The sequence below is a fragment of the Dermacentor silvarum genome, chromosome 5 (assembly GCF_013339745.2).
Source record: "Dermacentor silvarum isolate Dsil-2018 chromosome 5, BIME_Dsil_1.4, whole genome shotgun sequence".
Classification (NCBI taxonomy): Eukaryota; Metazoa; Arthropoda; class Arachnida; order Ixodida; family Ixodidae; genus Dermacentor; species Dermacentor silvarum.
The window spans coordinates 51,885,444-51,897,590 of record NC_051158.1 but is presented as its reverse complement, the minus strand read 5'-3'; the positions used below and the strand labels follow the sequence as shown (position 1 = coordinate 51,897,590).

Here is a 12,147-nt window from a genome sequence, read left to right as displayed (position 1 = left end):
TACACTCATTCTACATTTCGAGGGAACTTCTCCAGCACACCGCCATTTACTCAAGTGACATTTTTTTTCTTGCTTCTGGCATGCAGAGGCCTATGGACAAACTTTATGTTAATATGAACATTACATAAAAAGGAAGGGAGAAGTTTCAATTTGGGATTCCGCGACTAGATGTGACTCATATACTTTACCCGTCTCTATAAAATTATTAATTTATATTGCTTTATTTGTGTCTCACATGCATTATGGGCATCTTGTTGGGGCAACACGACTCAGTGCAAATTGAGTAAATTATTTCGTATGCAGAAGAAAATAATACGTGTCATCGCTAATGTACCGTATGCCGCCCATACTGAAAGCCTGTTTGTTAAATACAACATTGCTACAGCCCATAACATCTATAACTGTAGACTGTTACGCGAATATTACTTTGCTACCAAACGCAATAATACCTTACTTGTAGAACTTGCAAAACTATCCGTCAATTCATACCGTTATTCAACTCGTACACCTGAAGCATGGAAGGTTCCGCGCTCTAGAACTAATTACGGTTGTCAAATGCTTTGTAATAACCTTCCAAGATTACTGAATACATATGATAGAGCAGGCTGTAATTTACAGGATTTATCGCTATCGGAGTTTAAAACTCTATTGCTTTCACCTCTTTAGAGCGCGTTTGCGAATGTATGTATCTTATGTTCTTTTTTTTTGTCTGCTACCAAGTGCATATCATTAAATTTTTTCAATGCCGCAGTGTGTTTGCATTGTTATTACGTGTGGAAATATTTCATTGTTCTTTCATATATTGTATAACTGTAATGTTTCTATGGCCTCTATATAAATGCAATATATATGGTGCTCGATGTGTTATCCCATGTAGTCATATTGTACCTAAGGGGGTGAGGTTACCTCAAGCCGCGTCTGTGCGGCTTTTTTCCCTCATCCACCTCCATTTACCACTCCTCTGTAAGTGTGTGTGTGTAAAGGAAAATCAATAAATCCAATCAAATCTAATCTTTCCGTAATTCACCGTGACGCAAGATGACGTGAATATTTATTTCGAATAAAAGTGGTGGTAGGGAAACTATGCAAAAGAACGGTTGCTATAACGGTTTCTAGCATAATATGAACCGAAGTGCATGTTTTTTCCCCAAGCTTCTGGAATCGCACTGATTGCACGCAAATGCGTTTGCAAAACCGAAACTAAAACCAGCAAATGTGAAAAAAAAGTTTGATAGCAGAAAAAAAGCGTTCCTAATTATTTCGGTGTGCTTCTTGATTAACAATGAAACCTGTCTCTCTAAGCGTGAGTAATTAAACGCTGTAATGTTGTTGGAGTGCGAAGTTTATAACTTGTCCATTAACATAACTGATTGTGGTCTCGCTTGTTTTCTTGCATCCAATTATTGAATATCAGAGCCTCAGCTACAGTTGCTCTTACTCTTCCTGTGCAATTTTCAGAGGAGCCTCGTTCCCCACCGAAGTCACCAGAAGGTGAGAACATTTGAATTCTCGTTTATCCGGTGTTAGCGACAAGTGTTGCCAGTTCAGTGGTTCTGCCGCTAAATATAGCGGTATCCTGCGCTGCCTAGCGGGAAAACTCGTTCTGTGACAGGCAGCGAGTCTTCTAGCTGTACTCATGTAATACTGGCTTCCTTCCTGGCAGTAAAACACCGTAGTTTATTTAATATAATTCATGCTTCACGTGTCGCAAACATATAGTTTATCCATATTCCTTTGGAAGGGGGGAGGGAATTGAGCGTGTTTCCAGCCAGCTGAATGTGAATAAATCTACGTTATGAAAAGGAATATATCCACTGAGATGGCAAATACCATCCGTTCTGCGCAGGCTGGTCTCCGAAGGAACGATAAATGCTGCTTCAGTTACACGCTGCCCGAACATGTTCGTAAAATCGGCATGGTGGAGGCCTACAGGGTCAGAAATGCCACCGACCAATTTATTCACGGCAGCGAACAATACACATGGAGGACACGCGACCATACCGCGATGAAACATAGGACATTTTGTTGCAATTTTAATCACTACTCATTACTTCAAACTGCTTCTGACCAGTGATTATAGTTCGCGGAGGCATCTTTTTTTATGTTCGTTTCGCAGTACGTTTCCGCTATTCACAGTCGCTCAAGAAAGCACCTATTATTATGATAATTTATATGTTGTATCGCAATATAGACGAATAGAAAAGGACTTTCTTGTCGAGTGTATTTTTTTTTTCAATGGTGTTGAAAACAATGAGACCAAAGCAGTGCTAGGCAGGCTAGGGCAAGGCAGGGCAAAGCAGTACAACACGGTGCAAGGAACCAAATCTGGGCAGATCTGATCAGGCCAAGGCAATGTTGGGCAGTGCAGAGCAGGGCAATAGAATGTGTGACAATGCAGTGCAAGGTATATCAAGGCAGGATAGAGTAGGGCAGACCAAGGCAGGGCAGAACAGTACGGTGTGGTGCAAGAGACCAAATAAGGGGATGCTGGTGTGGCCAAGGCACTGTTAGCCAGTGCATGTCGGGGCAGTAAAATGCTTGATAAGGCAGTCCAAGGTATGTGCAGGCCGAGTAGAGCCGACCAGATCACTGCAGGGCACATCAATACGATGCGGTATACAAGGGATAAAATCAGGGTAGAGCTGGTCACGCAAAGGCACTGTTAGGCAGTGTAGGGCGGGGTAGTACAATGCATGACTACTCTGTTCACAAGGTATGTGAAGGCAGGGTAGAGAGGGCCGGACCAAGGCAGTGTTAGGCAGGGCAGGGCTGCACAATGTGGGGCAAGGCTGTACAAGGTACGGCAAGGCAGAATAGAACAGGTCGAAGGCAGTGCTAAGTAGGACATGATAGGGCAGAGCAAGGCAGGTCGCACATTAGCAGTGCAAGTCAAGGTAGAACAGATCAGGCCACGGCAATGCTAGGCAGAGCGTGGAAGTATAATGTGGTGCACGGCAATTAAAAGTGACGTGATTGGCCTAGAACCTCAAGGAAGACGACAGGACAAACGGTAATCATGAATTCTGTTAGGCCACTCATGCATTCGTACAAACTAGCTAATACAACTACTGGTACAAACTAGTACCAACTTTCAGTTCATGTGAGTACAACGTAGGGGAAGGCAGGGTAGAGCAGGTCCGGCCCAGGCAGAGCTATAAGCCTGGCAGAGCACAATTTTGATCGCACAGGGTTCTTGAACGTGCACTGAAGTGTAGGTAAGCTAGCGAGGAGTTCAGTCCTCTGCCCCCCCCCCCCCCCTCCCCCCTCAGCTGGTAATCGAAGGCACAGCGTCGCCCCGACTTCTGCGAAACTGATTTCGTTGTAGACGAAATTCTGCGCTCACGGCTGCAAATGTGACCTCTTTGTGTTTTGCGGACACTCTTTTCGGTTATTCGACCCAGCTCCGAAAGTGTCCGAACCTCAAAAGAACGCCACCGAGCTGCCGTTGAAGCCGGCGCTCAAGCGACGGGACTCGTTGACGAACGCGCCACACAAGCGGGCCGACCACGGAGGCGACGGGGGCGCAGGAGTCAGGAGCCCCGACCGGCAAGCCGAGGGCGGCAAGGGCGGCGCCGAGGCCGGCCACAAGGTCAAGTTCGGCTACGAGGAGGTGCGCACGCTGCCGCCGGAGAAGAAGCGCAACAAGCACGACTTCAACGAGTTTGTCGAAGACCAGCTGGGCAAGATCAGCACCAAGCCGACGTCACAGGTAGGGACTAAGGACTTGAACCCTCTGATGCCCCAACACAGTTTCACATCATAGAAGACTGGAGGAAATTGTTCGCCTTCACTTCTGACCACTGAGAATACACTTGTACAGAAAACAACAATGGTATTGCTCATAGATTAGAATGGTAATGCTCATAGAAAGGAAATGCTCATAGATTACATGTCATTCGTCTGTGGCCGTCGCAAGTTTTGGGAAAACGAAGCTTGATAGTCAACTGCGTTTCAACAGAAAGTTTCGGTTGAAGTGCACTTTAATTATATCGCAGGTGACAGAACTCAGTAGAAATACAGCATAATTTTGATGGTGTCTTTTGTATTGTACAGAGTTTGAAAGATGCCGAATCGGGGGGAGGGGGGGGGGGGCGAAATCGGGCTTTCCTGTACAGTGCCGTAGGTGTTTCAGGAAGCATTTATTATTGATAACGATGCAGTAGAGACAAAACAGATTTTTCATTTCGGCGACACATATTCCATGCACCGAAAGTTTGTTACTGCATTATAATCACTGGTTCAATTAAGTAAAATTAGCCTAAGGTTTATATTCCCATTATCGCGCCATTCCAGATGTCCACCGGACAGCGTTTGCTGATAACATACCTCGTCTTATTGCGAGGTATTTAAGTATAATGTTACACATTTGCCAAAAAACCTGTTGTAACGCGGATGGTCAACCTCGCCTCGAGCGTTATGAAAATTCTGTTGTGGCAATAGCTTTTCAATAGCACGGCAAAGTCTACGTGACAAAATAACGCTATACGGACGAACACAAATAGAGAGAGAGAGAGAGAGAGAGAGAGAAACGAGACTGCGTGCTGTCTCTCAACTGTATTGTTGTTTCTTCTCCTTGGGTTCGTCGTTGTCTCGTCACACGAACGCACCAACTCGCCAAAAACAATAGACCGAAAAAAAATTAAGAGGCAAATACGTACAGCATGTACCCAATTCATAATCTACTCTTGTATACATGTAGATACGACGCTGGATTCGCTTACGCATTCGACCTTCTCTCCTTTTATGTCACTCTACGGAGCAGGAGTGATTATTCCGCGGGCAAGGGCGTGTTCACACTGGCGAATTGCGGAGGTCGCGCAACCAAATTGGTCGCAATGAGACATCCGCAACTGGTCACCTTGCTCGAAAAGCTAACGTTTCCGGTCGATCACTGGCTGCTCAATATTTCAGCTCTTCGACCGGAGTCGCAAAGAGCGCTGCTTAGCGTTTTATAATCTGACGCTTGTGTAAAGCGGCGATGGCGGTGCGAACATTGGGAACGGCACCAGTCGGGAAACAATCAGGTGTGGCGAAGGGCAGCGAGCGCTTGCCGGTGTGAACATCGATCGCCGCGACTCGCACCTTGGTCACCAATGGCGGTCGGTGCGCGCTACCTGTGTCAATCGCCGGTGTGATCGCGCCATATGGTGTTGGGCGAGTCATGCATATGCCAGTGCCGCAGTAAAAAGACGCGCCCGCTTCCGTTACTCATGTTAGTATAACACTGCCGTTGAACACGCAGCGTCCAAAGCAGCAAGTCAATTAACCTTAGTTATTACGACGTGGGGTCGCAGAAAGAGTCCAAGGAGTTTATCGACACCATGATGAAGGAAGCCATGGAAGCTAAATCCCGGGAGGAGAAGAAGTGGGAACCGAAACTAGCGGAAGAGCCGGATCTCGCGAAGACCGTGGGGAAGGCGGCGGTTACCGGTAAGAGCGTTTCCGGTTGGGTGGCCTAGCCCGGAAGAGATGCACGAGTACCGGAAGTTCCAGGACATGCTGCACGACAGAGATAAGTCGGCCAAGAAGGGAGACGATGGCAGCGCCAAGGGCGACAAGGGTCCGGCACACGACAAACCGGAGGCGCATAAGCCGCCAGGTGGAGCTTCGACGCCTCACGAGGCGGGTCACAAGCCGGAAGCCAAGCCAGGCGGCAAGCATGGCGGGAAGGACGAGGCGCACCACAAGAAAGCCGAAAGCAGCAAGAAACCGGAAGCGGACAAAGGGGAAGAGGAAGCCACCTGGCGACAAAGCCGGTGGGAAGACAGAAGCCAAGCCGAGCGGGAAGCCGCACGCTGCGGCGCCGCCTGTCGCCGGTCTCGCTCCGGCGCCCGCTCATCACGGGTCGACGCTCGGCCGCGGTCCAGCTCACGAGAGGGCCGCCGCTACCGCCAAGAAGTCCAGTTCCTGGACCAAAACGCTTCTTCACTTCTTCCGCCGGAAGCCGGCTGACGAAGAGAGCTCGGAAGATGGAGGGGTGCCGTATCGCGAAATGGACGAGGAGTTTATCGAGTGCGCCGAGGACTTTGGCGCCGCTGGTGAAGTGGCTCATGGCGCTGGTAAGGATGGGGCCACCGGAGGCGCTGCTGACGCATCAGCGGCGTCAGCTGCACCTTCTCCCAAGCAGTACAAGCTCAACGCTTGCTTACTCGTCACTTCCGGCGTCGTCATCTTCGTCGTGCTTCTCGCCGTCCTGCTGTCGGGCGACCTGTTCGACGACCTGGACAACAGCGTGCCCACTTTCACAATCGACACGGGCAAGGTGATCAACTTCCTGGACGACGTGGGCTTTCTCGGGGCGGGCATGAACTCGTCGATAATGGGCAAGCCCGGGTCGTGGAGACCTCTTCTGGAGAGACCGGCCAACGACAGCCTCGTCCTGCTGCTCAGGGGGCTGGCCCCGGCCGTGCTTCGGTTCGCGGGTCACGAGACTGATCACTTCTACTTCGTAGAAGGAGAGGAGGACGGCAATTCCAGCCACAGTGGGAAAGAGGAGCATGGCGGAACGGACGAAGGGGGACTGGCCTCGCGAGGCAAGTATATGCGCGACTATATAGGCAGAGATTAGACAATTTTGGCTTGTCCATATAACGTAATTGCGACTGTCGGAATACTGACCGGGTGACGTTGACGCGAGCAGCGGCGCTGATGGTCGCGACTTTCGTTATCATCTCGTAAATTCAACCGGAGCTTACCTTGCAAATGCAGGGCTAGTGGCTGCTCTGTTGCGGTTTTACAAAAAGTCGGCATCAGCGCAGGAATTAATTTTGCGTCGACGAGAATAACATTCGTTTCCGAATCTTTGTGGTTGGGTAAACCTCCACATGATGTTGCTACCAGCGCTGATGCTTAAGTCATCACTCTCCGGCGTTCCGGTAGTCTGTAAACTTACGTATAGAGACACGCTCAAACTCTCGATTACCTCTATTTATTACCTCCGTAGAACTTGCGGGCCAGTTGGTCCGCGCATAAAAAGACAAAGGGCGTACACAGACAGTGCACAATTTGTGTCCTTTGCTTTTTCTTACGGCACAGATAAAAAAGATCACCAGCCCTTTCCCTATCGAGAAAATGGGGGTAAGCGAAGCCTGTCGTGCGTGTACCTGACCTACTATTTTCCCGTAGTTACTAGGCGTGCACCACCGTTGTCGGGTTCCTGGAGGGCAAGACGACGCTGTCGCAGGCGTTCCGCTTCGTTTGCCCTGAACTTAAGGTCGGCAGCTCTTAGCTGAAGTTTGGCCTCAATATCGCGCGCCCGCAACTCGGGGCCCGCGGCTCTTCGCAAACGTTTCGCCTAAGGTTTGGAAGCCCTCACGCTAGAATCGGTATGTCGACGACGAGCCCTTTCGCGGGCGAATTCCCGGTGACGTTGCTCAAACGCAGCCTGCTCCTCGGCGGAACGCACCACGCGAAGCATTCCTATCCGGCCGCCGAGACTGATCTGAGGCGAGGGAAGCCCGGTGGAACCCGGCGCGCCCTCCCCATTTCATTCCCTTTCCCTCCCAGCGACACACCAAACGACCCTGATTGGTCGCGCGCGTCATGTGATCCGGCGCCGGCTCGCTTTCCCCGCGCCTGCTCTACTCTGGGAGCAGCCCGGTTTTTCGCGTGACATCACCACCATCACCGCCGACACTTGTGAGGCAATACAAGCTTCGCTTGAAAAAGTGAAACACTGGTTTCGCTGCGCCAACGCATACAGGTACCGCGTACTCCTAGTAAATGTATTCATTTCCTCCAGCGATTCTTGCCGCAGCTCAGCCTCTAACACGGCGCCTGTCATTAAGTTACAGAAACCCGGTCTATAGACCTGTCTAACGAGAGTTCCCTTTACATCGCCGCAATTGCCCTTTGGACTAATGTGGGCCCACGTGAGCACACGTTCACAGGCACTGGGGTCAGTGTCAGCACGTGCTTTTTGTATCCACCGGCAGAAATGGGTGTGCTCGAACGCCCTTGCACTGCCTCCGCAGGCAAGCGCGTTTGTCGTCGCTGCTCGCTTTTTCAAGCGAAGCTTGTATTGCCTCACAAGTGTCGGCGGTGGTGGTGAAACGACGCTAAAACCCTACCTGTCGAAAACTCGCGTCTCGTTGATTTGGTATATACCTAAATTGGCATGGAGGGGTACAAATGTATGACTAACATGAATGATAGTTGATGACATCAATAACACATGCTCGTCAGTTACGTCACGATTAACGATAATAAATCACGTGTGGCGCCTACCCGGATTGGATATGCAGGTATGAGCCAGGGACAAGAAAGAAAGAAAGGAAGAAGGGAGGAAGGAAAGAAAGAAAATAGAGCAGTTGCGGAGGAAGCTACGCCGGCGCTGGATCACGTGACGCGAGCGACCAATCAGGGTCGTTTGGTGTGTCGCGGGCAGCGAAAGGGAAGGAAGGGGGTTGGCGCGCGCTCCGCCGGTCTTCCCTCGCCTCAGATCAGTTTCGGCCGCCGGTTGGGAAGGCCTCGCGTGGTGCGTTCCGCCAAAGAGCAGGTTGCGTTTGAGCAACGACGCCGCGAACTGGCTCGGAAAAGGGCTCGTCTTCGACGTGCCGATTCTAGCGTGAGCGCTGCTGAAGCCCAGGCGAAACGTCAGCCGCGAACCCCGAGTTGCGGGAGCGCGTTGCTGAGGCCAAACGTCAGCGAAGTGCCGCCGACCCCGAATTTAGGGCAAACGAAGCGGAACGCCTGCGACAGCGTCGTCTTGCTACAAGCTTCGCTTACCCCCATTTTCTAGACAGGGGAAGGCTTCTGAATCTTTATGTGTGCACTGTACGAAATGAAGAATAGTTCATTTCAAATCCGTAGGGTTAATACTGAACTACAAAAGCAGTTTTCTTCATCCTAATGGCTTAATTGTAGCTTCAGGTCTGTCGCTCATATCCGCCGTTATACGTATAGACGCACGAACTCGGCGACTGTGATAGGCCCATCCTCGGCTGAACACGATTGGCATTGGCTCAAACTGTGTGCGGCTGGCGAGAGCTGAAGTTCGTGCAGCCAACAACGCAATGCCACTTGCCACCTATCGCTTGCCCGTTCACACAGAACGTAACTTCTCGCGACAGCACCCAGCGGGGTAGCTTAAGCGGCGATGATTTTGCGCTGCTAAGCACGACGTCGCGGGATCAGGTCCCCGCCGCGGCTGCCGCATTTCGATGGGGCAAAATGCCCGTGTCACGTGCATTGGGGGCACGTTCTGGATCCCTAGGTTGTCAAAATTAATCCGGAGTCGCTCACTACGGCGTATACCTCATAATCAAATCGTGGTTTGGCATGTAAGACCCCAGTGCTCAATTCAATTCTCGCGACAGCAACTTCTCACGCCAAACACTATATATAGCTCACGATCGCCGGCTCCTCAACGATGTCGTTCGCTATTCATTGCCAGCGTAATCTGCCTTATGCCGCACTTTGCGTCATAACACAATGCGACCAGTAGCTGAGGAGCAGGCAAGGCATGCGGTACGAGAGAATTAACCAATTTCATTTGTAAAAAAACAAAACTGCTGAAATCTCAAACCTATTTTTTGAGGGCATGATGGGAAGGGTCGAGAGGAACATACACAGCGAATTTCATCGACAACCGTTGACATCGAGAAATCGCTCGAGTTGGTCTTTCAGGAAGGGAGGAGTGTGGGATTTTGGAGATGGGGGGACATGTCCGGTAGACCCCCCCCCCCCCCCCCCCCAAATCGTTACGCCTCTGCTTAGAAGACATTTATACTGTTCAAACGTTGCATACTGATCGAGTAAAATAAAACGAAGCAAATGCGCTGACACGATGAAAATGGTTCGCGCTCCTGCTGCAAACGTTTGACCTAAACGCGTGGGATCTAAGCAAGGCAAGGCCCAGCAAAGGCGGATTTGTTCTTCGCGTTTTCCTAATGAGCCGTATATACCGGCTTCATGTTACGAAATCTCGCACGAACACGGTTATGTTTATGCATACGAATCGGAGCCACACAATTAAGCCACGCTTTTGGACCACGCAGTGTGCCCTTGTTTGTGCTTGCCCTACATGGGACAGGGTGTCGAGGTGCTCTTTTTTTTTTGTTCTTCCTTCCTAATCTTCCTTATCTCTCGCCTCCGAACCAGCCGAACCGCATCTCGAGGTAGGGCGTGGTTCATAAGCTATGCGCTAGTTGCAGGTATTGCGATATACCGAGCGAATTCCGCTGCTCTCTCGCTGGTTTGCATGCATGCGAGGCGGGCTGCAGCGAAGGCTCTGCGCTAGTGCCGTTCAGGTGCTGAAGCAGTGCCAGTTTTCTATTCGTGGCTCTCCATAAGGGTTGAGATATGTTTTTTTCCCTTTTTTATTCATTTTGTTTGCGTTATCTCTATCTGTCTCTCTTTTATATATCCTCACTGTTGTGGAAACTGGGGAAACTCATTTGGAGCATTACGGAATGTGGCACTGCCGAAGGTTCGCCAGTTTCTCATCGACTAAATAGTTCCCAGTTATAGAGACCACGCCATCAGCAAAAAAAAAGAAAAAAATTCCTCTAGCACAGCCGTCTACGAGTATAATGTGAAATTGTGACACGCACACGTCGGCTGTGAGCCGAACAATGCACACTTGATTTCAGTAATTATGCCCATAGTACAGGGAAAAAAAACAAGTGCCGATTACACTCTTTGTGAAAATCCGTCTAATTCGTTGTGTCGCTATCCTGGAGAGAGAGAGAGAGAGACAGAATAAACATGTTTATTACGTAAATGAAGCTTTGGAGTGGCGTCCTCATTCCAGAATGCCTTGAGCTCGGGCCGCGTCCTGGGTCCTCACAATCAGCCGCTGCTGTATGAAGCATAACTTTGATATTTTTTGTTCTTCTGATGGGGTGCTCGACGAAAGAATTGATAAGGCTTCCTCCCGGAAAACCCGCCGTGGTGGCATAGTGACTTTGGTGTTGCCCTGCTAATCCTGGGGTTCCGGGATCAAATCCCGGCCGCGGCGACCGCATTTCGACAGGTGCGAAATGTAAGAACACCTGTGTACCGTGAATTGGGTGCACGTTAAAGAACCCCAGGTGCTCAAACTTAACCCGGGAGGCCCCCACTACGGCGTGCCTAATATATATATATATATATATATATATATATATGTGTGTGTTGTGTATATATACATATATATGCTCTTCTAAGTAAATATTCTAAGTCTATATATATATATATATATATATATATATATATATATATATATATACGCTCTTCTAAGCTCTGCCATCCGCTTTCTACCACGTGACCTGCTTCCTACGTCATTTCACACACAGACGCTTTGTTTTTACGCATTGACATTCCTAAAGATATATAAAGGAGCTACCCCTCCAGGATCTTTGAACGCAAGAAAGTTCAGCCAGTTGGAAGGGATTTATGTTAGCAAAAAAGTTATGCGTGCAGATATGCATGGATACACGATGGAGGAAATGGAAAACACAAAGGCTGACTTATCAACTGAAAGGTCGCACAGTGGCGGAAAACAAGGCTGACACAATAACGTAGCAGCGCAAGCGCAAGCTCAGGAGAGGCATTGGTAATCTCACTGCAGACACGTGCAGACCTACGCGAAAGAAAAATACCATGAAGTTGCATGAAATATCACACTTAGCATGAAATATCATGGTTAGGCATGATATTTCATCTTTATGTAAGATAATCGAAGGTTGGCTTACGCACGAGCTACCGCTGTTTTTTTTTTTAAATGCCAATGCTCAACTATAGGAAGCGCTTCTTTGTTATTATGCTTGAATAAAACCTGTGGTGTCATCAAGCGTTGGAGCGCATTTAAAATCGCGTCAGTTCAACAAAAGGTCAGGCGGTGTTCCTCCGGTTTACGGCTTCTTGTGCTCAGTTATTCTCTGATTGATGCAATGGCCTGTCTGCCCTACATAAAAGCGACTGCAACTAGAAGGAAATTTATATACGGGGTGATTATTTGTAAGTTTTCCGCAATGTGCAGAAATCGCCTGCGGCAGATTGCGTAATTCTTGTTCTCGAGCTCGATTATTCGAACAGGCAGACATTACTAGCTAGCACGAGAAATCGAAACACATATTCATCAAATTAACAAGAAATCAATAATTACTATCTTAATGAATTAATTTACGGCACATATTGCAATTTATCAATTGTAGCTGGTGAATT

General features: G+C 49.1%; 1 protein-coding gene across 1 annotated transcript in view; it reads left to right on the top strand.

The window, feature by feature from the left end:
- LOC125945633 (uncharacterized) overlaps nucleotides 1–5,492 on the top strand; it is a 42,555-nt gene extending 37,063 nt beyond the window's left edge. Inside the window, exons 6-8 of the mRNA XM_049667838.1 lie at nucleotides 1,459–1,491; nucleotides 3,402–3,709; nucleotides 5,295–5,492. Coding sequence (XP_049523795.1) covers nucleotides 1,459–1,491; nucleotides 3,402–3,709; nucleotides 5,295–5,459 — 506 coding nt within the window. The 3' untranslated portion in view covers nucleotides 5,460–5,492. The remainder of the gene's footprint in view (nucleotides 1–1,458; nucleotides 1,492–3,401; nucleotides 3,710–5,294) is intronic.
- Nucleotides 5,493–12,147: the final 6,655 nt, after the last annotated feature.